The 26,823-nt window shown below is 48.4% G+C and overlaps 3 protein-coding genes and 1 long non-coding RNA gene across 4 annotated transcripts; 1 reads left to right on the top strand and 3 right to left on the bottom strand.

Annotated features, from left to right (window-relative positions):
• Nucleotides 1-1,316: 1,316 nt before the first annotated feature.
• LOC112882353 lies at nt 1,317-16,848 on the bottom strand. The gene is made up of 3 exons (XR_003226652.1): nt 16,718-16,848; nt 16,392-16,594; nt 1,317-1,604 (listed from the first exon to the last, which is right to left on the bottom strand). It is a non-coding gene; the product is annotated as an uncharacterized LOC112882353 (long non-coding RNA).
• Nucleotides 16,849-17,052: 204 nt separating this feature from the next.
• Nucleotides 17,053-17,573, bottom strand: LOC112881190 (F-box protein SKIP23-like). Its single transcript, XM_025945877.1, has 2 exons — nt 17,120-17,573; nt 17,053-17,075 (listed from the first exon to the last, which is right to left on the bottom strand). The coding sequence occupies exons 1-2, from the start codon at nt 17,571-17,573 to the stop codon at nt 17,053-17,055; spliced, it is 477 nt and encodes a 158-aa protein (XP_025801662.1).
• A 1,478-nt stretch (nt 17,574-19,051) lies between these two features.
• LOC112882176 (U-box domain-containing protein 44-like) lies at nt 19,052-22,176 on the bottom strand. The gene is made up of 4 exons (XM_025947162.1): nt 22,130-22,176; nt 21,505-22,004; nt 21,110-21,419; nt 19,052-20,965 (listed from the first exon to the last, which is right to left on the bottom strand). Exons 1-4 carry the CDS (start codon nt 22,167-22,169, stop codon nt 19,341-19,343), a joined length of 2,475 nt encoding a protein of 824 aa, XP_025802947.1. The 5' UTR covers nt 22,170-22,176; the 3' UTR covers nt 19,052-19,340.
• Nucleotides 22,177-23,546: 1,370 nt separating this feature from the next.
• On the top strand, nt 23,547-26,806 carry LOC112879714 (SRSF protein kinase 1-like). Its single transcript, XM_025944088.1, has 4 exons — nt 23,547-23,896; nt 24,360-25,148; nt 26,080-26,127; nt 26,203-26,806. Exons 1-4 carry the CDS (start codon nt 23,684-23,686, stop codon nt 26,428-26,430), a joined length of 1,278 nt encoding a protein of 425 aa, XP_025799873.1. The 5' UTR covers nt 23,547-23,683; the 3' UTR covers nt 26,431-26,806.
• The last annotated feature ends 17 nt before the right edge of the window (nt 26,807-26,823 follow it).

The following is a 26,823-nucleotide window of genomic DNA, read 5'->3' as shown; positions in this document are numbered from 1 at the left end:
TTGAGGAAGAAGGGGATACAGAGAAGCTTTGCTGTCTCAGCCAACCTAGCTTTGGTGTGCGCGCCATGCATGCACGCATGCACCGGCTTTTACTTTCAGGGATAAGTGTTCTTCACCTTTGGATCGATCATCTTCCATGGCGCCACAGATGCAAGCGATGATCGAGGATGGCGTGAGCTCAAGTGCGTTGTCAAAACCAGAGAAACGGACAGTGCAGACGCATCACGCGTTTGGAGATTTGTTATACTTGAAGATGCATGCAAATTGAACTCGTTATCCTGAACTAAATAAAGCCGTCGGTTAATTAACTATGTTTTTTTCCAGACGTAATCAACGTCGAACAAAAGTTGTTTTCATATCCATGTGAACGAGGCGCGTTCGTCTTTGGACAACCGAGTCTCTAACTGATCCGGCGAGGAGTAGTAGGTGCAAGCCGTCGTGCTTTCTCCATTTTGACTTGTGCTATCAGCGTCAAACAACAGTCGTTTATAATTCCGTTTGAAAGGGCTTATGCTTAGTATGCGTTTAGGCCAACGGCTGATGTTGCCGTGGTTCGCGGTGGAGTGCGTAGAAAAATCATTGTTCCATGACATAATTTGTATTATTGTCTTAAGAGTGAAAACTCATTTTTTAGTAGTGTATTTTGGACCATTGTCACCATCCAACTTTTTATTCTATATTATATTTGATTTTGTCGGCTGTGAAAATAACTATTCAGTTGTATATTTGGGTTTGTTTCAGCAGTTTTTTTTTTCAAGGTATATTGTTGGGTGAAGTGTGGAACTCCTGTTATTGGGCCGTTATATATATCTTGTTTCCATCACGCGGCTGAAACGTTATTGGGCTGGACACCTCCTCCCGCATGGTCCGGCCCGGACCATGATGCAATTTGGGATCTATCCGTGACCTCGACAAGCGAGAGCCCGGCCCGGTTCTAGCTATTTTTCTCCCGGCGTGTGTAGCGAGTGCGCGAGACTGCGACTGGGAGAGAGATGCGCCGTGTGCCGGACGCGCTGCAAAAGTCACAAGAGTCACCCGGTGACAGCAGATCACGTCGTCACGCGGCAACCCAGATCACGACTGATCAATCAGGCCGATCGATCAGCGTGCAGGATCCAATCCTGCCCGGCCCGTTCCGCATTGATCGCCGTTAGCCGGCCTGCTATAAGCTGACACCGGAGGCTGGGCCCAACATGTCAGGAATGGATTCCGTGCCTATAGCGCGGTCAGGAAGCCGCGTAAGCAGGTCAGCAAGGACTAGAACCTCGGACGGACGATTCTTAGCAACTCTAGGAGGAAAAAAACAAATTCCATGTGTTCAGAGACCTAGATGATACTGTCGGTAGGTTTACATCAAGAACAATAATAGTTCGAAAAATACCGGACACATTTGCAGCTAATTATAGCTATAGTATCTGTTCCATCCTTAAACCGAGCATTATGAGGCAGCAGCAGCAGCTCTGACAAAATGTATATGAATCCTCTCAGCCTTTTGGCTAGCTTCTCTTGGAGCTTCGGGTTTAGCTTCAGGCGGGACTGACTAAGGAGCTGCTGCTTCTTGTGGATCGGGACTGACTAGGAGCTGCTTCTTCTTGTGGATTTTCCTGTTACGGTTCGGCGTTCGCGTTCCCCTCCGAAAGAAAGTTTGGTTAAATTAATCTTTGTTCTGGCATAAATACTATACATGTCAGAAGAAATATAACAGGATAACTTTTCTCATGGACAACTACTCTTTCGTGCTCAATAGAACATGTGTTCGAGCCGATTCCCTAATGGGCATAAAATGACAATGCGACATTTTGCGAATGCTACCTTCCCTTCTTTTCTATAAGGGAAATGTCCGATTTGCATCTTAAACTATCGTAAAAGTCCGATTTTCAATCCTAAACTAAAAAACCGAATAAGAGAGGCCATCCAACTGTCGAAATCAGGCAAATTTGGCTCTTGAAGCTGGTTTTCTATTTTATGAAAATTAAAAATATTCAAATTTAAATTAAAAAATTCATAAGTAAATTCATTTCAAATCCAAAAATATACGAAGTGAGTATCAAAATTTTTTAAATTTTTCTAAAAATGTAACCTATCTATTGGCACTTGTCGGAGGATTTCTCCAGCCGGGTGGCGGAATGCACCCGCCTAATCCTAGCTTAGGATGAGTTTGGGGGAAGCCTAATAACGCGAGATCAAAGGGTGGCACTACGCCAAAACAGCAAATAGGAGCATGCAATCTGAGACAAGCCTCTAAGGGCACGTCTCAGATTATACTAAGAGAGACGCGCTAAAAATGCGGGCGCGGCGCTGCGTGGGGTGGGGGAGGGTAAGAGACAAATGCGAGACGCGCCGTGGGAGGGCACGTCTCCGATCATTTTGAGATCTGAGATGCGCCTTAACGTGTCACGTCTCGCATTTATTCCCACCTCAATGCGAGACGCGCCGTGGGAGGGCTTGTCTCCGATCATTTTATAAAGCCACAGAAAGTAATACGAGACGAGCCTTAGTAAGGCGCGTCTCACATTGATCCAGGGCCCCCAAAAGGGGGGGGGGCGTCTGTAGCGTACAATACATTACATTATATGGAATCAATCCAGCAATACATTACAATGTCTCAAATACAAATAATCTCACAATACATTACAATATCTAGCTAAATCCAGCAATTATTATTACATTGATATTAATTATTACATAGATATTAAATCAGGCAATGGCGCTGGCTTACGAGCGCTAGCAGCTTCGCGAGCTGAATCATCGTCCTGCCCCCTGTAAACGTTGTTGTTCCCCGAGCCACAGCAGTTTAGGGTGACGTTGGTTGAACAGTCGCTGCAGGGGAGGCAGCCGCCGAAGCAGCTAAACAGCTTCGACCAGCTCGGAAATTTCATCCTGGACCAGCTCGTGTTTCGTGGGTTTCGTGAGACAATAGAAATCGATAGAGTACTACCACTAAAGCAAACAAAGAGAAGCTTCCTCCGTGGGTTTCGTGGGTTTGCTGATGCAGATTCAGGCAGAATGCGACGATTCCAACAAATACATTCAACAATGGGGGGTACCCGATCCTTATGCGCGGGAGATGTTGGTGGTGAAGGGCGTTGTGGTCCCCGTGTCGCAGATCTGCGGCTGGTGGTGGAGAAGCCCGCTGGAGGAGGCGCCGCAGATCTGCCGGTGGCGACCGCTGTGATCTCCGAAGCGGTGCACTCCGGGAGCGCGGCGGTCTCGGAGGATGCGCCGAGGAGGGTGATGCCGAGCGCCGCGGTGTTCGGCACGCTGGGGAGGGGGATTTTGGTGGTGGCGAGGTCCTCGGTCTCCGAGACGCTGGGGAGGGGGATTTCAGCCGTGCTCATCTCGTTCAGCAGTACATCTCGCGACTATATTTCTTTCGTTAAATAGCCGGGACGCGTCTCGCTTTACAAATGGGAGACGCGCCACTGGATGGCACGTCTCAGATCATGCGGATGGGAGACGCGCCACTGGATGGCACGTCTCAGATCGCTTTACAAATGGGAGACGCGCCACTGGATGGCTCGTCTCACATCATGCGGATGGGAGACGCGCCACTGGATGGCGCGTCTCAGATAATGCGGCGCGTCTTGCATTTGTTCCCACCTCAGACAAGACCCGCCTGGGGGTCTGGAGGTCCGAACAAGCTGTCCGAACTTGTAGTCTAATACTTTGGTGGTGCGGCTGGGTGGATCTGGGGAAAGTGGTGCTGGCGGATGTGCGGCTGGGTGGATCTGCCGCGGCGGGCGGTGGAGATCTCGTGGGGAGCGTGTCGCGGCGGGCGGCTGGAGCACGATCGAGCCTCTTCTTGCTGTCGTGTGTCACGGGGGCAGTGGCAAGGTACCTCCGACATGATATCGATTCTTTTAGGCCAATAAAATTTAGCGCAACTCTAGATCTAAATGACCGTCGTACTTGAGCCGAGCGGGGCCTTTTATGCCCAAGTCAAGTCTAGCTATTACTACTATACGATTGTTTCCCTCCCGTTTTCCAAACGAATTCACCCCAACCAGTGTGTGCGTCTTGCCAGGCAGATGTCGCTGCCTACTTGAGCCACTCGAGCGAGGCCGCCGCCGCATCCATCCCATCTTAATGTGTTTCTCGTCCATCACAACTGTACACATTTTGGTACTTTACTGCAGTGCTATAAGTAGAGTTAGAAAAACTCATTCTACTGCCTTAATTAGCTTTCTTTGTCCATTTAGCCTTGGAATAAAATTTTGGTTCAATTGACTTTCGAAAATGTTTGAATTTTCCTTTTGGTTCACCATGTAATAATTAAGTTCTAAGTTCAAACTTTTATGGCTAGAATAGGGCATTATAACTTATGTTCGAAAATACACCAAGATTTTTTCATGATTGTCTTCATACGTTAAGAGCATCTAATACTAAATTAATCCGAGATAAATCATATAGCATGAAAAGTAAAGATGAAAATCTTAAAATATTTTTTCTAGCACATGATATCATGTCATTTGCCATCTAACAATATTTGAACTTAAACACTAGTTGTGCATGGCCTCAAACTATGAGAATCCTAACGTTTTGATTTCATATTCTATATAGATGTCGTATCAGCATTGGATGTATGGTCCACGCCTTTGCAAGGAGTTTATGGATAGTGTTCAAGCCTTCATTAAGAACGCGTAGAAAGATATGGTGGACAATGGTATACAATATCTTTATTGCCCATGCAAAAATTGCAAAAATGAGAAGCGATATCTTCAAGAGCACGTGTTGAAATCACACTTGATCAAACGTGGATTCATGGAGGATTATCGATGCTGGAATAAACACGGTGAAGAAGGACTTAATGAAGCAGAGAGTAGGGATTCCTATGTGGAGAGGGAGGTCCATAGCGTTGTCGAAGAAGAGGACGACGATGTGGACGAGGCGGATATACTAGGGTTGAGCAATGCCGACATCATGGAACAGGTACTAATCAAACCCGGCCCCATAATAAAGCTTACAATTAGTATAATAAGGTCGTGCTAATATGACTTTTCATGTCTGGCTTGACAGGTTGATAACATAGAGGAGATGGTTTGCAATGCTGAGAGACACGGCGACGATGAGTTCAAAGGAGGCGAATTCGGAAAGTATAAGAGGATGATCGAAGACTCTAAGAAACCTTTCTATCCTGGTTGTGGATTGAAATACTCAAGGCTATTTGCAATGGTGAAGCTCTTCCAGATGAAAGCAATCCACGGATGGAGTGATGGCAGTTTCAAGGAGTTGTTAGCACTCCTTAAGGACATGCTTCCACAAGGCAACACCGTCCCTGAGACCGTTTATGAGGCCAAACAGATTATCTGCCCGTTGGGATTGGAGGTGGAAAAGATCCATGCGTGCAAGAATGATTGCATTCTCTATCGTGGCTCGAATTATCAGGATCTTGAGAAGTGCCCTGTTTGTGGACTCGATCGATTCAACCGTAGAAAAGATGGTGGTGATGATGAGGACTGCAACAGAACAAAGGGCGGACCTAAAAAGGTGTTTTGGTACTTTCCAATTGTTCCACGATTGGGGCGCTGGTTTGCAAACAAAAAGGAGTCAGAATTGTTGCGATGGCACAAGGAGAAGCATAAGGTGGACGGGTTGATAAGACATCCTGCTGATGCCACACAATGGCGGAACATAGATTTGTGATATCCTAAATTTGCGGAAGATCCGAGGAATATTAGGATTGCAATGAGCACAGATGGCATGAACCCATTCATGAACAATAGCACACATAGCACCTGGCCAATTGTTCTGACGATATACAACCTTCCGCCTTGGTTGTGTAAAAACGGAAGTACATATGCTGTCGGGCTTGATACCGGGGCCACATCAACCTGGGAATGACATCGACACTTATTTCAGTCCTTTGGTTGACGATCTGAAGTTGCTGTGGTGTAAAGGAGTGGAGGTCTGGGATGAGTACAAGCGTGAGTACTTTCAGCTTCGAGCCATTTTGTTCGCGACTATCAGTGACTCTCCAGCGGCACGGAACTTGTCCGGACAGAGCAAGAAAGTAGGTTGCGGGTGCCCACATTGTTTGAGAGAGACAGACTCTGAGTACTTGAGTGAGTCAAAAAAAATAGTGTACATGGGACATAGACGCTACCTTGGAATGAAACACCCGTTCCGGAACATGTGTGATCACTTCAACGGTAAGGCCGAGAAGAGGCGTACTCCACCGCATTTCTCAGGTCATGATGTCTATGAAATGGTTAAGAATGTCCATGTTATCCTCGGTAAGCGGAAAGGAGAGAAGAAAGGCAAGAAGGGCAAGAAGGTCGTTGTTGAAGAAGATGACATGTGGAAGAAGCAGTCGATTTTCTGGGAGCTACCGTATTGGAAGGACTTAGACGTCTGTCATTCTATTGATGTGATGCACGTGGAGAAGAATGTATGTGAGAGCCTTCTCGGCACATTGCTTAACATGGACGGAAAAACGAAAGATCACGCACATGCACGAGCTGATCTGAAGAAAATGAAAATTAGAGAAGAGTTGTGGCTCAATGATGACTCCGTTAAAGGAATGGAGCTGGCCATATCATGCATCAGCCTTTCAAAGAATGAGAAGAAGGAGTTTTGCGAGTTCTTGAAAAGTGTGAAAGTTCCAACTGGCTACTCAACCAACGTCTCGAAGCTTGTATCAATGCCTGATCTAAAGCTATCTCCCGGCATAAAGTCTCATGATTACCATGTATTGCTGACGCAGATGATTGCCGTAGGAATTTGGAATATCCTACCGGTCAATGTTCGGGAGGCTATTATGAACCTTTGCTTTTTCTGTAATGCAATTGGTCAAAAGGTTCTAAGTGAAGAAGATCTTGAGTCATTGGAAAAGAAGCACTATGAAACTTTGTGCGTTCTTGAGATGTATTTTCCACCTGCCTTTTTCGATATCAGCCTTCATTTCACGGGCCATCTTATCAAGGAGATAAAACTACTTGGTCCTGTGTTCCTTCACCAGATGTATGCGTACGAGAGATTCAACGGCATCTTGAAGTCACTAGTAAGAAATCGAGCTTTCCCCGAGGGCAGCATGGTACAAGGATATTGTACAGAGGAAGCCATTGAGTGGGCCCTAAACTACGCTGACCCGAGTAACCCGGTTGGTGTTCCCAAGTCTCGTCATGAGGGGAGGCTCACAGGCACGGGGACGATCGGGAAGAAGGCTATAATTCCAGATCGAGATTTATTTCATAGGGCTCATTTCCACGTGTTGCAACAAATGGACATTGTGTCTGAGTACTTTGATGAGCACAAGGAGCTGTTGCTTAGAGAGAATCCTCTACACAGTGAATCATGGTTAGCAAAGGAACACATGAACAAATTCTGTGGTTGGCTCCGGAATCGAATTTCACGATCAGATACTCCTATAAGTGAACAACTCAAAAAGTTGGCTCTTGGTCCTATATTCACCGTTATGACATACCAAGGGTATGACATAAATGGATACACATTCTACACCGAACGACAAGATAAGAAAAGCATGTATCAAAATAGTGGTGTACGTGTTGATGCTTACGATGTTAACGGAGAGGACAAAACCGCGTACTATGGTCAAATACAAGAGATATGGGAGCTTGACTTTCACAGTTTTAAAATTGCTCTTTTCCGTTGCAATTGGGTTGATGCAAATAGAGGTGTACAAAAAGACAAGTACGGGTTCATTAGTGTCGATCTTAGCCGTCACGGATACAAGACGGACCCTTTCGTCCTCGCACAACATGTGGCTCAAGTGTTCTATGTTTCTGACACAACAAACAAAAGACTCAAGGTGGTTATACCTAGAAAACGGCGAATCATCGGTGTTGAGAATGCGATCGAGGAGGAAGAGTTTGATCAGTTTGATGAGATACCTCCTTTCGCCACCTCAATGATCAAGCCAAGAATACCATCGGCCAACGAAACTCCCTACTTGCGCAACGACCATAAAGAAAAAGTCAAAAATTTCAAAAAACCAAGGGAACAACGGAAAGTAGCAAAATGATTGGGCACACAATGTATATTAATTGTTTCTTTGTCAAGTATGGGAATTGTGTGATTTTAATTGTTCCTTTATGAAATATGGTAATTGTGTGACTTTAATTGTGCCTTTGTGAGATATGATAATGTGTGAATATTTGTGAAATACGAATTCAGTTCTGTAACTGAATTTTCAGTTCCAGAACTGAACCATTCAGTTCTGGAACTGAACAAATACAGGCAACCAACACGGGGGCATGAAAGGCGAGACGCGCGTTACCTACGGCGCGTCGCTCATATAACAATGCGCGACGAGCCGTAGGTAACGCGCGTCGCGCATTCCCCATGGCAGGGGCATATCTGCAATTATTTTTCCTGTTCTAAGAGGGTCCAGGCAAAACCTAGGGGGTCCGGGCAAAACCTAGAGGGTCCGGGCGGAACCTAGGGACCCTGGGGTCCATGATGTAAAAAACACTTGTGCCTAAAAAGAGAAAACAAAAAAAAGTTACCGGGGGTGGTTGGGGTCCGGGGCCACCGGGCTCAACCCGCAGGGTACCACGAACAGATTGAACGGGTTCGACCCGCAGGGAGCCCTCGGGGCCCAGACCCACACCGCCAGCATGGGCAAAGAGACGAAACAGCGGCTCAAAGGTACATGTATCGTAATTTTGAAACGGCAAGGACTGCCCAAGCTTATAAGCTGGACGCACTCGCCTTGCGTTGGCGAGGTGGGACAAAATCCCCTCCCCACGCGCGCCTGATCAGGCAACCAGCTCGGGGGCATCAAAGGCGAGACGCGCGTTACCTATGGCGCGTCGCGCATATCACAATGCGCGACGAGCCGTAGGTAACGCATGTCACGCATGGAGATGCGCGACGCGCCTTAGGTAAAGCACGTCGCGCATTTAGAATGCGCCCCTCGGCCTTCTTGGGACTTAGGTCAAATTTTCGAATCGAAACCGCCGTCCTCTCGCGCCACCCGTTGTCGAATCGCCAAATTTTCACACCCGTTCTCTGCTCCCCGCCGCCGCCGTCCTCTCGCGCCGCCCGTCGTCCTTGAGCCACACCGTCACTCCCTCGCGGCCGTCGTCCCCGGCCCCGCAGCGCCGCTCCGCGCACTCGGCGCCCCCTGGGCCCGAGCTCCCGTCCCTGCGAGTGCCGCCGCCGTCGAGCCTTCCCCGAGCCGTCGCGCCGTCGTCCCGGCCCCGCGGCGCTGCCCCAAGCCACCGTAGCGTCGTCCACTGCCGCCGTAGGTGAGCTTTCCCCCTTTCTAATTAGTCAGTGTTCATACCCTGTATATGGATGTATGAGGCAAGAAACATCTTCCATGGACACACATAATGTGCAAACTGCTCCAGGCATTGTAGCTTCTTGTGGTTGCAGGACAAGATCATATTTATGTTAAGTCAACTTAACCAGCGAGGCAGCAACAATATGTTTTGCTACACAGAATTCAAAACAAATCAAATTATCAAGAGCAAAAAGAGACCAACCTAGCCAAATTAAAAAAAGAGAGCGGTTAATGACCAAAGATTAAGTCATATATTTCAAAAAATGGAGATTACTTTGCGAGAATATGTATCACTAAAGCATTAAGCATGTCTAGGCCTAGGTATGGGATTCATGCGATTACTCTATGGTTGTATCTGATTCGGAGCGGTTACTCTATGGTTGTATCTGATTTTTTTCTTTCTCGTGTAGCACGATGTCCAGTGGTCCGGACAGTGTGCAGCAAGCTGCAGGCGGTGAGGACAGTGTGCAGCAACCTACAGATGACAGAGCATCATCAGGACGGCCGTCACGGTCACGGTCAGGAGCTAGCACGTCTGGTGCTGGCAGAAAGAAAAGGTCACAGACAACGTGGCCATCAGATGTGAAAAGTTGTGGCCGGGTCAATTCTGAGGCAGCACCCGAAGACCCGTCAATCTTGGTGAGATTAGGACGGGTTTGTGGCCTCGCTGCCCGGCAAAGGGTGCCACTCACCTTGGAACATTTTGATGACTTGTCTTGGGACGACAAAAAGAGAATCTTCGAAAATGATATTCAACCCTATGTTGAATATCCGATAGAGTTGCACGATAAGGCTACGAAGCATGCTATGAAGATCATCTCTAAAGCCTGGAGGAGCTACAAGAATAAGTAAAGTGTTGTCACTTACTATTGTCATTTACTAACATTTTTTCATTATCTACTGTCACTTATGCAGATTTATTGTTTTGTCGTGCAGGCTTTTAAAGTGTTGGAAGAAGAAAGAGAACCCTTTTGACAAGTATGCGGAGTTGACCAAAGAAGCCTGGGACGAGCTTGTTCAAAAGTGGAATACTCCCGAATTCCAACAGTCAAGTGAGTATTTTCGGGGTCTCCGAGCGCGGAACGAGCTTGACCACCACCTTGGCTCAGCGGGATATGCTGGAAAGCAACGCAAGTGGGAGCAGGAGGATGAGATGCTGGCAGAGAGGGGCATTGAGAATCCCTATGAATCGTTTGAGGGACGGCTGGCACCATTTATGCGTGCTAGGTCAAAGCTCACGGAGGATGGCAATATCAATTTCTACAGCACGAGCGCTGAGGAAGTTGCTCAAAGGGCTTTGATGGAGAGCAGCCAAGGTTCAAATGAAGGAGTGAGGGAGTTTGATGCGCTCACCAGGGCTTTGGGAACCCGTGAGCAATGGGGTCGTGTCCGTGGTGTTTCCAGTCAGTTGACCTGGAAGGAGGGGTTCCCTGAACACAAAGGCAGATACCGGAAGCGGACTCGAGACTCCTCATCAAAGGTTGACATAGATGAGATCAAAAAGCAGGTGAAGATGGAGATGTTTGGAGAGCTGAAGACCATCTTCGAGTCTCAGGGATTGTCATTCCCTGATTTGCCAGGGAGTAGGATGAGTGAAGAGAGAAGGGACAGCTTCGCTTCTACTGCAGCGGGTGCTTCTCAGAGTAGAGGGACAGAGAGGCCATCAGTGCCTACATCAGTGGAGCCGGATACGATAGATGGCTTGGCTCGTCCGACCCGATGCAGTCTTCTCATGTAGCTGGTCGGAGATTCATCTCGATTGGAGGTCGGGAAAGGGCTTGTGTATCCCGGTATGTCCCAGCTTGAAGGTGTCCAGGTCAGTGCATTGGTCTTTGCCTCTCTTTTCTTTTCTCCTATTTCTTTTTGTTTTTTCTTTTGGTTTGTACAACTTGCTTGAGATTTAAAGGCTTTGTTGTTGTTGTTGTTGTTGCAGGTCAGGGCTGATTGTGCTGTGGTCAAGATTGACTTACTGCATGAGTTTGCTAAGAATATCAAGCTGGATGTGCCACCAGATGACATGACGACCACTTTGCGGGATGCAGTTGCGAGAAGGGTTCAGTGGCGGAGAGCTGGTATTGATATTGATCCAGCAGATGCAGATTCAGTACCGACCACTGAACCTCAGCCACAGAGTCTTGCAGTGCCACCGACGTTTTCTGAGCCATGGCCACAGCTGCCGGATACATGGGAAGCGTTACCGGATCCGCATCCTCCTGTCCCTACTCAGCCTCAGATTACCCCCCCTTCACCTGTTCTGACAGAGCCAGCTACCGCTCCCAAGAAGCCAAGCAAGGCTAATCATGTGAGGAAGAAGCAGAATAGGCCGATGGCGACGAAGCGGGAGATCTCAGAGGGTAAGAAAAAGGTGGAGCGGGTAAAACATCCGGTTACAGGGGCTTACACTTCTGAGAATCCAAAGTACAGGGTTGGAAAGTCCTTGCTTAGTGTCCCTGAGCTTCGGACAGCAGGTCAATATTGTGTGGACCTGCACAACTACTACATGCGCAATGTCAATGAAGCCCAGTAAATCATTGTGTCATACGAAGAGCGGCACTTTCTGCAGCTTGAGGGTAGTGGTAACATCTTTATTGTTGCCTTCTGCGATTTGTTTGACCTTTTCAACCTCGACGCTTTGGATCTTTCTCTCATTCAGTGCTTTGCATTGTAAGTCGATTAAGACTTGTTTCCATTTCAATGCATTTGATATACGTTCAACAATTTAGGTCGTTTCTATTTCAATTCATATGGATCGTGTAGGCACATGCAACAAGAGACAAGGCGTCGAACCGGAAAGAAGTGTGGGTACATTGACCCACAGATGATGACGGTGACAGTAATGAATTCAGATAGAGATAACTTGGTCAGGTACGCACATGCAACAGTTAAACTTGTTTTCATTTCAACTTGTAGCCACATGTAGTCACTTGTTTCCATTTAACACATGTAACCGCTTGTTTCCATTTCAACTTGGTTAGGTACATGGTGAAGTGCATGCGAGTACATGCTGACAAGGAGCACATTGTGGTGCCGTACAACCCAGGCAACCATTGGGTTACACTCATCATCAATGTCAAGAGCAAGCAAGTCTTCTACCTTGACTCGAGCATTCCATCAGATGAGTCGGGCGCGCCTCAGATACGTGATTATTCTCTAGTCATCTCAATCCTTGACGAGTAAGTTTGTTGTTTGCTTTAGTTTTTTATCATTTGCCCATTTCAGAAGCATTTGTAATATAACATCCGGATGTCTGTGTTTAGGTCTCTTGACAGGCATCTTAGGGCCGAAAAAGGATACAAAGAGCAACATCAAGTTGCGTTTACACATCACACCGCGTGGACGGTAACTACTATAACTAAATCACTTTACTATTACGATGTTTTCTTGGTTCTAAATGTCGTAAAATGCTAATTTCTATCTATCTTTGACATGTAGTGCACACGGCAACCCTCGGGTAAGTTATGTGGGTTCTATGTTTGCCACAACATGCTTCTAGTTGCAGAGAAACCGGATTTCACGGTAAGAATTCTCACGTGTTCTAATTAAGTATACCTGTCTTCATCTTGTATTCTAACTACTTGTAATTATATTTCGAAGAACGAAGATGATTATTTCAATCATACGACGCTTGGTAACGTGAAGGATATCCGAGAGAGGCTAGCGGGGTTCCTCACGATGGAGGTGATCAACCCAAAGGGGGAGTTCCATTTATCATAGCACGGCAGACGACATTGAGCTAGATTGAGACTTGCTTTTCATATCTTCTATTGTTCTTATCGAGTACATGGTGAAGTGCATGCGAGTACATGCTGACAAGGAGCACATTGTCGTGCCGTACAACCTAGGCAACCATTAGGTTACACTCATCATCAATGTCAAGAGCAAGCAAGTCTTCTACCTTGACTCGAGCATTCCATCAGATGAGTCGGGAAAGCCTCAGATACGTGATTATTCTCTAGTCATCTGAATCCTTGACGAGTAAGTTTGTTGTTTGCTTTAGTTTTTTGTCATTTGCCCATTTTACAATCATTTTTAATATAACATCCGGATGTCTGTGTTTAGGTCTCTTGCCAGGCATCTTAGGGCCGAAGAAGGATACAAAGAGCAACGTCAAGTTGCGTTTACACATCACACCGCGTGGACGGTAACTACTATAACTAAATCTCTTTACTATTATGATGTTTTCTTGGTTCTAAGTGTCGCAAAATGCTAATTTCTATCTATCTTTGACATGTAGTGCACACGGCAACCCTCGGGTAACTCATGTGGGTTCTATGTTTGCCACAACATGCTTCTAGTTGCAGCGGAACCGGATTTCACGGTAAGAATTCTCACGTGTTCTAATTAAGTATATCTGTCTTCATCTTGTATTCTAACTGCTTGTAATTATATTTCGAGGAACGAAGATGATTATTTCAATCATACGACGCTTGGTAACGTGAAGGATATCCGAGAGAGGCTAGCGGGGTTCCTCGCGATGGAGGTGATCAACCCAAAGGGGGAGTTCCATTTATCATAGCACGGCAGGCGACATTGAGGTAGATTGAGAGACTTGCTTTGCATGTACTCTATTGTTCTTATCGATCATTGTTGTTTTGAGTTAGGTTGAGCCTTGTTTTGAGTTTTGGACAAGGCTAATTGATTGTACATGTGTTATATAATACTATCTTTGCTTGTGTGTATCGCACTGTGTGAATTGTATGGATGCGTTGCGGTGAATTCTGTGAATTGAAATCTTTTGCAGGTATTTGATTGCAGCTGCCAAATCCTGGCTAGTTCCAGGATGCAGCTGGGGAAAAAAAGGCCCCTGTTGGGGGTAGACTAATGCAAGACGCGCCTCGCTTAGGGCGCGACTCTCATTTGGCTCCCAGTAGCGCCTGTGTGAAGCCAAGGCGAGACGTGCCGTAAGTGAGGCGCGTCTCTCATCTGCTTCTAATGCGAGACCCGCCTAGCCTAGAGCGCGTCTCGCATTTGGCTCCCAGGGGCGCCTGTGTGAAGCCAAGGCGAGACGCGCCGTAAGTGAGGCGCGTCTCTCATCTGTGACTAATTCGAGACCCGCCTAGTCTAGAGCACGTCTCGCATTTGGCTCCCAGGGAAGCCTGTTTGAATCCAAGGCGAGACGCGCCGTAAGAGAGGCGTGTCTCTCATCTTTGACTAATGCGAGACGCGCCTAGCCTAGAGCGCGTCTTGCATTTGGCTCCCAGGGAAGCCTGTGTGAAGCCAAGGCGAGACGCGCCGTAAGTGAGGCGCGTCTTGCATTTTGGTAATCTGAGATGCGGTAATGCGGGACGCGACCCCTACTCGTCTAGCATTTTGCCTAGGACGCGTCTCAGATTAGGGCTTCTGGCGTAGTGTGGATGAACACGGAAAGGACACGGGGATTTAGAGTGGTTCAGGCCTCCGGAGCGTAAAACCTTACGTCCACTGTGTGTTGTTTTGCTCGTGAGGCTGTGAGACTCTGGGACTCAACTTGTCCGACCTTGTGTTCTAACGCGTACGCTCTCCCTTTTATAGGCTCAAGGGGAGCGTGTACACTGAGCAGTGCCCCGACAGGTCGGCCTAGCTGCATATTAAATAATATACACACTGGAGCCTTTAATGCCACAGATACAGAGATCTTCCGCTTTAGCTTCTTCCTGTAGTCCTTAATCGAGAAGTTGATGTGCGTATCTACAACCAGGGTATGGTCATGTGTCGCCTTACCGGCACAGTGCTTCCAGTGACATGCACAGTGGAGGACGTGTTGTCACTGTTGGGTCAATTCCCGCTGATAAGCGAAGGGGCTATGTTGACCCGCCGCGCCATCGCCTGCACGCACGCTGTAGCAGCGCACGCCTCAGCTCTCCTGCAGTAGATCATAATTACCCTTTGCTCACGCGCGCGGCGCCGTGATGTGACTACACGCCGCCCGTCTGAGCGCAGAGCACGGTGATGCGACGTGCCGCCTCGGTAACATGCGGGCTTACCGTGGTGTCAGCATACCTGCCCAACGTGTCAGTGGGCAGCTCACGCCCCGTCACGGGCACGCGTAGCCCCGCCTACCCGCATTTAATGTGGTAGTTGGGTTGGCGTCCCGCAGAAAGCTTTCTGCCACCGGACACATGGTAGAGCTGGCTTAGCAGCCACTTCCTCAGGGCCATGTGGCGGCGCCGGACCTCCTCCCCAGAGGGAAAGGGGGGTCCGAGCCCCCGAGGCCGGCCAAGGTGCACAGGCCCCCAGGGGGTCCGGCTTCCACATGCGGCGGCACCGGATCACCCCGCGGGGGTTCGAGCCCGTGGTGGCCGTTCCTGAGCGCCTTGTCCTTGTGGGTACGTGGAGGCGCCGGACCTGCCAGAGCACGGGGTGAGGTCCGAAGACCGTGACCCCAGCTGTCAGGGCCGGGCCGTACGCCCCGTCACCCAAAGGCTTAGGGCGAGGTTACGGATAACCTCAGGCCCTTCGGGTTGGACACCCTACCAGGAGGTACCTCTGTCCGTATGTACCGACAGCACTATGCTCGTCACTTATTCGGATCCAATGTTTTATGTTTATAGTATTTGGTTGCTTATAGTTATGCCTATTATTTTTGAATAAATAAGATTCAAATAGAGCATTAATAGATATGTTACTTTTTTAGATAAATTTTGGTGCTAGTTTCATATTTTTTATTTAAAATGAATTAGTTTTGATTTTTTAGATCTAATTAGAATTTTTTATTTTTATTTTTTTAAAAAATAAAATCACTCTCGAAACCACCCTAAGCGCCAAATTTACCCGGTTTGTTGGATAGTCTCTTTTACCCGGTTTTGTAGTTTAAGATTGAAAATTAGACTTTTGATAAGTGTAAACCGGACTTTTCCCTTCCTATAATCATAAAACACAACTTATTTGGACATAATAAATTTTATGCTAATGAAAAAAATTAAATAATAAAAATGTAATCCTATCTATCATGGCCAGTACGGTTTTACACGTGGCCATATGCACCTAGTCGTAACGTACTATGGCATGCACATCCAGTCGCAACGTACTACGCCACAAATTATTGAATTGCGCGCCAAAATTTTAAACTAAATGCGAGAACGGGATAATTGTATTGACAGAATTACTATCACTTATGGCAATGAACCCAACCTAATATATAAACCTTGGCACAAAGTTCACATACCTCGTCCCCTCGAGAAATTTGGCCGAATCCAACCTAGAGCCTCGAAAGCTTGCGCCTTCTCTTGGAAAAGCTTCACCTCCGATGTGCCGGTGGCAATGTCAGCGATCTCCAAACAATGGGCAAAGTGATTTTGATCACCATACAGAGGCTCGAAGAAGTAGATTCTGTTCCTCTTCAACATGGAGGCGCTTGTTCCAGCGAAGCTGTGACGGAAATGTTTCGACACGAACAGCGTCAGATCGCCGGCGTCCTGCACCCTGGACCATGCCAGCCTTGGGTCCAGGAGGTTGCACCTGTAAACTATGCTGCTGTAGTCGAACTCGAACCTCTGTGTCAGCGGAGCACGTTCACCATGGCTCCGACCACGTACAGCTCACCGTTCAATTCCAGGTAGCTGCGGTGGCGGAGATCCTCAGGTGGCGACAGTGATGGCATCGGCGTCGCGGTCGGCCTTCCATGGGCAGCGATGCTGCTGCAGCTGGAGATCTCTCCGGTGCAGTCGATTGCCAAGAACCTCCCTTGGCAGTGGACGACGAAGTCCACAGAGCATTCCAGGTAGGTCTCCAGCAGCGTCCAGGCGCTGTCGACCCCGACCCGGCAGAACGCGACCTCCGTGGAGCTCGGGAGAACTGCCATGGCCACGCAGCCTCGGCCGTCGGCGTCAGGCGGCGCGGAGAGCACGATCTCATAGAAGAACACTTGCCTCATCTCGTCTAGCTCGATGGCGCTGGCAGCAGCCGCGTTCCCGTAGTCGTCCTCGGGGTGGAGCACCCACCGGCCGTCCTTCTTGGACACGTTCATCGAGGAGGCAGCCGCGACGTCCTCGTCGGCCGGAGGGAGCTCGACGCGGGCCCCGGTGAAGGGGTTCAGCAGCGTGACGGCCGCGGACCCGTCCATGAGCGCCAGCCACCCGCACGACGCGCCGCACGGCAGGGAGAACGTCCTCTCCTCGTCGACGCTGTAGAGCGCGACGCGCTCCGAGTCGGGCCCGAACGGGAGCAGCAGGAGCGGCGCGAAGGCCTGGAACGGCACGGCGTCGCGCCACGGCGAGCAGACCGACCGGAACGACGCCGCGTCGGTGCCGGAGGCGAGGCGCTTCCCGATGACCTCGAGGAGCTCCGATGGGAGGCCGGAGCTCCAGTCCGGCATGGATCTCGCCGCCGCAGGCCCCTGAGCCGCCATGGGCGCACCACACCACACTGCACAGCTCTCGCTCAAGAAACGGCGGCTGCCAGAAAATGTGACTCTGCGGATGGGTGAAAGGCTCCTTCCTATAGACGACATGCATTTTGGCATTTCGGTGTTCCGTTACTTGCAGGGCTGCCAAAAGCGTTGGCTTGAACACGTTTTGCAGTAGTGAAGCGCCGAACGAAGAAGAGAGGCATCTTCCATCTCCATCCAAAGTACCTTTATTGCTGCTATAGATAGACTGAGCGACTTAGTTTCGGGTTTACTGGCCTTTCATCAAATTTTGAATGAGCAGATGATCTTTCTTTTTTGAATTATAAACACTCATCTTGCAGAGAATTAAAAGGATAGCCAACACTTAGTATCACGAAGGATGTAGATGATCTCCAGATAATGGGACTCTCTGGTCTTTGGAAGAGTACTGAACTGCTCCGATAGACCAAACCTTGGCATTTCGGTGCTGGGTTGCCTTGCGCGGCGGCATTTGTTGCAAAGCACTGAAGCTGTTGTTTGGACACGTTTTGCAGTGGAAAGATACTCCTTTCATCTTCATCGAAAGAACCTTTATTGCTGTAGACAGAGCGATGACGCCTAAAAGGCCATCTCTCTTATTTGTCCTATACATGCCAGTCGAGTAAGAGTTTCGGTTCTCAATCCTTTACTAATTTTTTATTAGCAAATGATATACTCCTATTAATTTAATTACCGGCATTCATCTTACGGTTTACACGCCGGATAGATTATCAGTGAAAAGTATATGTGAAATTTGGTAGCATATTACAAATAAAGGTAACTGCTTTCTGCTGCTGTACAACGTTGATAATGTGAGGTTACATTGATGAACCCTTTGGGAAATGTAGACGTGAGAGTGAAAAAAAAATCACATAGTCGTGGTTGTATATGAATGGTTGGTCAGAAACCTGGGCAAGGAAAATGCACCATTTGGGCAGTATAAGGGACTAATTGTTTTATGTGTGAAGTAAGACCTGGACTAGGTGTTTTAAATGTGAGAGTGAGACCTGCGAGAATGTTCAGAAATCAGAACTTGGCGCCTGTATGTCTCCTTTCTAGATGCAGAGAAACACAGAAATTCCATACCAGCCGACCTTTCAACTTGACAAGGTATCTGCTGTGACCAATAATTATCATACAAGTGAAATTTATCTTTAGTTCATTCCATTACATCTTCATAAGTTTCATTGGAATTAATGCAAATACAAATGCATCGACGGAGTTACTGAAAGGTCCAATGTTCTTTTTTTGTCAAAAGTACAGGTCATAATCTCATACCATGAAATGATCATTTCTGTTTTTGGTCAAAACACTGAAATCAGAAGGCTCTCGACAATGATTGGCGTGTCTAAAGCAATAGTACGTAAAAGATTGACCAGACAGTTATCATAAAAGTGAATTCTTATCTTCACTCCATCCATTGCCTCTTCCAAGTGTCAATGGAGTTACTTTAAGCGCTTGCACATCAACGGAGTTACAGAAACTGAAGTCACAAAAAAATTCGATAACTTCAACATACGAGTAGCCTTCATTAGTTACACTGCTTATCGAAATTACATGTACAAAGAAAGAGATATACAGGTTATCATGACTAGCTGGCTATCAGTGCCTAAAATTTCCTACCCATGAGGCCATGACTCCTACTTTTTTCCTTTAATAGATTGTGGTTCCTACTGTTAAGAAACAAAAAAAGAAATCTTGTCCACAAGGCATAAACTGGCCATGCAATTCTTTCACATTCATACCAACCTAGCGATCAAACTTGTAAAACCGTTCCATGCTTCCCATGGATGAACCTCGTATCGATGGATGCTTATCAATTATTTGGGAAAAAACTGGTAGCTTTTTGACATGCTTCAATGCTGCCTCTGCAATACGCCGTGTTCTGGAATCTCCATGTTGGAAAGCATGAACAAGTGCCGATCCCAAACTGCGATCAGTTGAAGCAGCTTTAGAAATCTCCTCCGAACGCAGTATCCTCTCCACAGCCCACGTCACCCTGTGCTGAAGACTGCCTGTTGGGTTTTCCTTCAAGATGTCAAATATAGGTGCAATTCCACTAGCCCTATGGAGCACCAAAACACCTTCTGCAATCTCCACTTCATCCTCGAGTAGGGTGCAAAGAGCTGCCAAAGCAGCTTCAGCTACCTTCTTGTTACCATGATTTAAACAATGAACCAGCCGCTCCACAGCTTTCCCTTCTAGGATACAGAAGCTGTCCCTAGTCGAACAAACTCCAGAATGAACACGACAAAACTGAAAACTTGGTGGTTTCCTCCCAAACAATGCAAGCTTAGACTTCTGTTCAGGTCCATCAAATTTCGGTGTGCTAGTGAGATATTTGGATTCTAACGAGAGATTCATCAATGCCTTTGCAGAGATCAATTGTACCTCGTCCTGACCAATTAACCGAAGTAAGCTGGTGAACAAGGCAGCAAGGTTGTACTCATGAGCAAGGGAAATGCATCGGGGTTCATCTCGCAAAACATATGTTATCCTTGCAAGGACTTTTACAAGGCCCTCAAGCATTGTATTATCATAAATGTTACTTCCAGCCTCCCTGCGACAAATGCTTAACACCTTACGAGCAACTATCTTGAAAGCACCTTGCTCCATTAGCTCTCTGGTGAGGTGCCTGTCCCTTTTAGGAAGGTTTGCCAGAATCTGAAGTGCAGCATGTTGCTCATCTGTGTTTCCATCACTTAGGAATGCAACTTCAACTAAGCAGCCAAGCAGAGTTGGGCTTGCTCGGAAGACTTGCGCTATCTCATGATCCATGTGGAATGAAATTTTGTATATCAGCTTTAAGGATGCAAGACGGCTTTCCTGATGATCACTCTCAACAAATTGCACCAAGTTGGTGATAGCACCAGAAGATTTTATAGCCGAGACAATGGATAGTACTGTTCTTGTGGAGCTGCTAAGTGTATCAAAAAATTCAAGAAGCTTGCACTGTATTGGAGGTGAGGTGTTACTGATTAAATGAAGTAGATTGTGAACAATGTCTTCAGACACCAGAGTACGATCACCATCAAGTGGTACTGTCCCAAAGTCAACACCAGACGCAACCAGATTAGCTAGAACTGCAGCTGCAGCCTCTTGCAACCTTGGCGGAAGGAGATTGGCGCGATTGATGGAGAGAACTCGGAAAAGAGGGAGGAGGACATTTTCCTCTATAAGAACCTTAGCGCTCTCTGCATTGGAGGATATATGCTCTAACACCTTGAAAGCAACTTCTTTTGCTTCCAAACTGCCCTTTTCAACAATACCAGCAAACAAGGAACCCACTCTTTGGGCTACTAAGATCTTCAGGTCATTAGACAAAACAATCTTTTCAAGAGATGATGCCATTAGCAGCTGCTGTTCTGGAGAACCTGATCAATTTTAAGGGGGAAAAGGTATCATGGTGTAAGAAACTTATTAATAACACCATGTAAATATATCTTTAGTTAGCGTCGCTGATTAACAGATAACCGAGTATCTGTAGAGAATCATAAGCAATAAGGAAGGAGATGAACCTTCAATAAGCAGTGTAAGTAGAGGTTCCAGTCTTCCATTTTCGGCCATCTGCACGGCATTTTTCTCACACCTGTCCAGATTTTGGAGTGTCATTTCAGCCTTCTCAGCAACTGTTGGATTGTCGCCTTTGCTTCCAGCCACCTTGCCCAAAATAAGTACTGCTCCATTCAATTCGCTTATCTTTCCGCATACTACTTCAGACTTTGAAAGGTCGCACAATGCAGACACTGCCAATTCCCTCTCCTGACAATCTTCACAATCGATGAACTTGATGATTGTGCGAATGGTGTCCCCTTCGGAAACAGCTTCCTACAAAGGATGAAGATATGTTGTCAATACTAGTATCGTACATCACGTTATCATACACGGTGTTGTTGCATCCCCTTTCACCTACCCTATCTTGATCAGTTTCTCTGGCAAACTCTTGAATAGCTTCCAAAGCTTTGAGACGCACCACGGCGCTGCCGCTCCTCAGCATGCCACCGACCATCTGCATCATCCCCTCGCCGCGCACGACACGCCTGCCCGCCCTCCCTCCGCTCCACCCTCGCACGGCACAGTCTAACGCCCGCACGGCCTCTTTCTCCGCGGCGTCCTTCGTGAGCCACTGGCAGGCCCTGCGGAGCTCGTCCCTCTGCCGCCTGTCCGTCCACTCCACGATGGCGGCCCGCAGGGCCAAGACCGGCCTCAGGTCCGCCCTGCGCACCTCCTGCATCGTGATCGGGCAGCACGGCCCCCTGCCGAGCTCGCGGCACGCGGAGAACCACCGGGCGATGGCCTCCCGCTCGTAGGCGTGCCCGGTCTCTATCACCACCGGGTCCCGCATCACCTGCATGGTGATCGGGCAGACGAACGCCGACAGCACCCCGTCGTCCTCGTGCCCGTCGGAACCGCCTGCATGTCGGGTTCAAAAGAAACAGAGGCCCACGTGAGCACTCCGTCGAGCAGCATGAGGGCGCGTCGAAGCGTCTTCGCGATCTGTGAAAGCAACGGTGCACGGTTCGTGCGTGCGTGTGTACCTTCTTCTTGGCGCGGCGATCCTTGGCGGCGCCGCTCCATGTGTCGTGGCTCGGGGAGGAGGAGGATTCTGGATGATGCCGCCGCGCCGGGGCTGGGAAAGCACGAGGGAGGAACGGTGGCCGGTGGACAGGTTGACTCGGCACCATTGGGGGTCGCGGGGTTTAAAGAAGAGCCGAAGAAACGGGTGGTTGGTTGGCCAAGTGCCGCAGCGCGGACGGAGAGGCGGGCCAGCGGGTCGCGGCGGTGACGACGCACTGACGCGCGGGGGCGGGAGCCGGTGGAGACGTCGTGGGCCGGCGCGAGCTGCCGCGAGGCTGACGGCGGTGGGCCGTGGTCATACGGTGATGTGAACTGCTCGGCTGCCGCGCGCGCTGTAACATTTTTCTATGCTGGTTTCGTGCGTGGATCATGGAGAACATTCGTCCATCTCGGCATTGACCGGTCGTACGCGAAATTACCGAGCCATCGCCGTCTGCCAAGTGCCCAAGTGGCAAGTGTGCTGACTTGGTGCGGAAACGTAAGCAAGGCAAGCGGCAACCTCAACGGTTGACCTCGTTTACCTGGGCCGGGGCCTCCGTCACGCACCGCATCACGGGCCCTGCCAAGCCTCGCTGAACTCCAAGAGCCCAGTTACGTTCGGGACACTTCCTTTTTGCTGCGCGCGTCGGGCCGGGCACGACCCAGCCCACGGCCCATCGCTCGCCGGCGCCCCGCGCACGCCACCACGGCCGTGGGCCGCGGCTCCTCCGTTCCTCCTCTCCACGGCACGGGACTGATCCAGCGCGCCTCACGGGCTGCGAGCCTGCGACAGCTTTGCACGGTCGAATTGGCAGCCACGGAAGCTTTTCACTTTTCAGGATGCATATAGGCAACCAGCTGTTCCTTGACACGATATTCAATGAATGATCGTGCCTTGTACATTTACAAACGATAGCTACTACGTTTGTCTCCGGAATTACCTACCTGTGCCGTCTGCCTGTTCCATGTACAAGTTTTAAAAGCGACCACCAACCAGGTCTCACACGGAGGCGTGCACTGTCACGCACACACGTGCCGGGCCTCTGCGTCATTGACCAGCGCCGATGCCGTGTCGTCAACTGCTCCCAGCGCCGCCGGCCCATCATCACCAGCCAGGCAGCCCAAAACCACAGCCCATCAGATCGTACAGATACCATTCGGAAATGACCCGCCGCCCACTGACTAGTGGTCCCACAGACTCTGGACCCAGCCGTCAGGCAAGCAACACGGTTCAAACCCGAGGCACGGCCACACGCACACGCGAGACGCGGAGAAAGCAATTAGCACGGTGATTAAAGCGCCCTAATCACACTATTAAGCAGGGGCCTTTCCTTTCCTAATTCCTTTCCCGGTGGTGGCGGAACGGTCACTTGTCCCTCTCCGGCTCTCCCCGACCGGAACGAGCGCGTGAAATTTGCTAAAAGGCCCCCCACGTTTATAAAGCGGAGCCCCCCAGCCTGTATTCCTCCCCGCACGAATTCGAATCCGCGGGAGGTGGAGGAGACCGGCGGGTGATTCGGCTCCCGTCTCGGCCGATGGCGTCGCTGTTCGGCAACGGCGGCTACAGCTACTCCTCGGGGTCGTCTGATGGGGAGGACGAGGACGAGGGGACGGAGGGGTACCGGAAGGGCGGGTACCACGCGGCCCGGCCCGGGGACCGCTTCGCCGGCGGGAGGTTCGTCGCGCAGCGGAAGCTAGGCTGGGGCAACTTCTCCACCGTCTGGCTCGCCTACGACACCCTCCACAGCGTACGCACGCCGGCGCTTGCCCCCTAATTCATTTTCTTCTTCTGTTTGCTTCTTGTTATTTTGCTTGATAGATAATAGTTTCCTTTTTCCCATTTGCGTGTTCTTTGTGCAACCTTCTGCACTTGCTCGGCGTTTCCGGTGGCTTTTGGATTTTTGGAGAGTTCGGTAGAGGTTGTTTGGAAGCTTGCCGCTACGCGAATCCAAAGCAGTGCAGCTTTGTCTTTTCAACCCTATTCCATTCCTTGTCTTTTGCGCTTAATTTCTCGTCTCCAGAAGAACTTGGCGGGCATTTGAATACGTATTCGAGGGCGAAATTGTGCTTTTGATCCCTAAGATTGTAGCTTGCCTTCATATCAACTGCTGCTGCCCATGCTCATTTCCAATTTGTGACCAACGGCCTCCTTTATCTCATCTATGTATAATGAATTTACTAATTGGGATGTTGCAAATGCAAATTTGGCAGAAATTTGTGGCCCTCAAGATCCAGAAGAGCGCGAGGGATTACGCGCACGCAGCTCTCCACGAGATCGAGCTACTGTCGGCTTTAGCCCAAGGAGACCCGACGAATTCCAAGTGCGTCGTGCGGTTGTTAGACCATTTCAAGCACGTTGGCCCCAACGGGCAGCACGTCTGCCTGGTCACCGAGTTCCTCGGCGACAGCCTGCTCCGGCTGATACGGTACAACCGGAACAAGGGCATTGGGCTGAGCAGAGTGAAGGAAATCTGCCGATCTTTGCTGGTCGGCCTTGACTACCTGCATAGTGAGCTCGGCATCATTCACACGGATTTGAAACCAGAGAATGTTCTTCTGGTTTCGACAATTAATCCGGCCAAGGATCCTGTGCGCTCGGGGTTCACCCCAATTCTTGATCGGCCTGTGGGGAGCCAGTACGGTGGGACAGTGATCAGTTTCAGTGAGAAGATGCTAAAAATGAGAGCAAGACGTGCCGTGGCAAAGATTTCACAGAGGCGGGTTTCGCTTGGTGGGTTTGCGGCTGAAGTAGAGAAGGAGAGGAACCTTGATGGGATTAGCTTGAAGTGCAAGATCGTCGATTTTGGGAACGCCTGCTGGGGCGATCAGCAGCTTGCTGGTGAAATACAGACAAGGCAGTACAGAGCTCCGGAGGTTATCATCGGTTCAGGGTACTCGTATTCTGCTGACATGTGGTCGTTTGCTTGCATAGCCTTTGAGCTTGCCACCGGTGATTTGTTGTTTGCTCCCAAGAATTGCGAGGGATGCAGCGAAGATGAGGTAAAAAGAAAAAAACACATTTTTTGTTTGTGCGTGCGTTTACCAGTTTATTAGGATCAACAGTTTCCACACATATTTAAACTACCATTGTGGACTTGTGGTATTCTCTTTGTTGCCAAGTTTCATGGGAACAAGCTAAGCTACCTACTTTTCTTCATGCTTATAGTGCAGACAGCACCATATATGGTCTGTTACAGCTTTTGTTGTGTTCATCCTCCAAACTTTCAAATACTCACTTGCAACTTTTGGGGCATTTAAACAATAACACTGACATAAATATACTCTTCAGATTGTGGGTCACTTCAGAATTCAAAACAATATGCAATCGTGTAAAGATGTACCCAACCTGATAGCTGCCAACCTAGCTACTGAAATCTTTGTAGAAATGAAACAAGATTAAAGTGTCCACACTGGCAGTATTTAAATGAACATACCAACTTTGATGTGCAACATTTGAGGTGCCCTATGAGATGCTGCTATATGAACATTTTTTTCTTGTGGCAGTATACTTCTGGTTCCTTTCTATTGTGATCTTGAAAAGCAACCTCCATTACAGTATGCAGTTTCATTCGAAGAACTGAACTTTTAGAATCCTTTTGTATCATGACTGTAAGCAAGAACTAGATTTTTGTGGAATTCTATTGAAGGTTACACAAATACGGGCCTTATGAGCTGTTCTGTCTGTAATCTGTACTGACCTTTTCTTTTTTGATAAAAGGTAGAATAGAACTATATGATTCTGGTTGCCGGATGTAGTGCCTAGGACAAGTTAAAGTTCCGATGAACTGAAAAATAATTAGTTGTATGTACAAACTTCTTTATTCTGATACCTGCTCAATTGGTCTATGAGTCCTGTTTATCAAGTTTGCTGTTATGTGTTTGCTATCATCAATCAATCAATTCATCAGCCTTTTTTGTAATCTATCTATAGGACCACTTGGCTCTGATGATGGAAACTCTAGGAAAGATGCCTCGGAAGGTCACATCAGTCTCTCATTCTCTCTTTAGTCAGCTATCTGAATTTCCCTCTGATTTTATTTTTGTTGTCTTTCAGATTGCTACCTCAGGAACTCGTTCCAAGGATTACTTTGATCGGCACGGTGATTTAAAGAGGATCCGGAGACTGAAGTTCTGGCCCCTGGACTGTGTACTTGTTGAAAGGTACAATTTCACTGAAACTGACGCCCAAGGGTTTGCTGATTTTCTTCGGCCAATACTAGATTTTACACCGGAGGACAGGCCTTCTGCTGCGCAGTGCTTGAAACACCCATGGCTTAATTGATCTGATGAGATCAGGAAGTCTAACCAATAGAAGTTTATACATACCAAGTATGCTCGCGATCGAGGACTCTTTGTGACCGGGACTGCAGATATCCACAGACTTTAACGTAACATAGCCGTGAAGTCAGGAACTATGTTTTTTTGGTGCAGCTTGATGAGGCATGATGCTTCAGCTTCTTTCTTCGTGGTATCAGGTGTTCTGATGTATCAGGTGTTCCACTAGTGTGTTTCAGGTGCAGAGCTAATGCGATGTTAACCTGCGTGTGTTAGTAGGGCCAAATATTGGTGTAAGATTATTATTTGGTAATGTGATCTGGCCAACAACCTTTTCCTTTAGCTGAGAAGATGCAGTGCGGTGCAGTGTAGTGCTTCTTCAACTAGTTGCTAAATGGAT

The sequence above is a fragment of the Panicum hallii genome, chromosome 2, assembly GCF_002211085.1.
Source record: "Panicum hallii strain FIL2 chromosome 2, PHallii_v3.1, whole genome shotgun sequence".
Classification (NCBI taxonomy): domain Eukaryota; kingdom Viridiplantae; phylum Streptophyta; class Magnoliopsida; order Poales; family Poaceae; genus Panicum; species Panicum hallii.
Note: the sequence above shows the minus strand (reverse complement) of the source record. Positions and strands in the feature narration are given on the sequence as shown.

What these genes read in the sequence shown, in the direction of transcription:
- LOC112881190 (XM_025945877.1), bottom strand. Translation starts at nt 17,573, where the DNA reads ATGGCGGCTCAGGGGCCTGCGGCGGCGAGATCCATGCCGGACTGGAGC. An exon ending in CGGGAACGCGGCTGCTGCCA is followed by an intron (nt 17,076 to 17,119) that starts GCGCCATCGAGC and finishes TTCTTCTATGAG; the next exon opens with ATCGTGCTCTCCGCGCCGCC.
- LOC112882176 (XM_025947162.1), bottom strand. Translation starts at nt 22,169, where the DNA reads ATGGAGCGGCGCCGCCAAGGATCGCCGCGCCAAGAAGAAG. An exon ending in ATCGCCGCGCCAAGAAGAAG is followed by an intron (nt 22,005 to 22,129) that starts GTACACACGCAC and finishes CCCGACATGCAG; the next exon opens with GCGGTTCCGACGGGCACGAG. An exon ending in GAGAAACTGATCAAGATAGG is followed by an intron (nt 21,420 to 21,504) that starts GTAGGTGAAAGG and finishes CATCCTTTGTAG; the next exon opens with GAAGCTGTTTCCGAAGGGGA.
- LOC112879714 (XM_025944088.1), top strand. Translation starts at nt 23,684, where the DNA reads ATGGCGTCGCTGTTCGGCAACGGCGGCTACAGCTACTCCTCGGGGTCG. An exon ending in CCTACGACACCCTCCACAGC is followed by an intron (nt 23,897 to 24,359) that starts GTACGCACGCCG and finishes CAAATTTGGCAG; the next exon opens with AAATTTGTGGCCCTCAAGAT. An exon ending in TAGGAAAGATGCCTCGGAAG is followed by an intron (nt 26,128 to 26,202) that starts GTCACATCAGTC and finishes GTTGTCTTTCAG; the next exon opens with ATTGCTACCTCAGGAACTCG.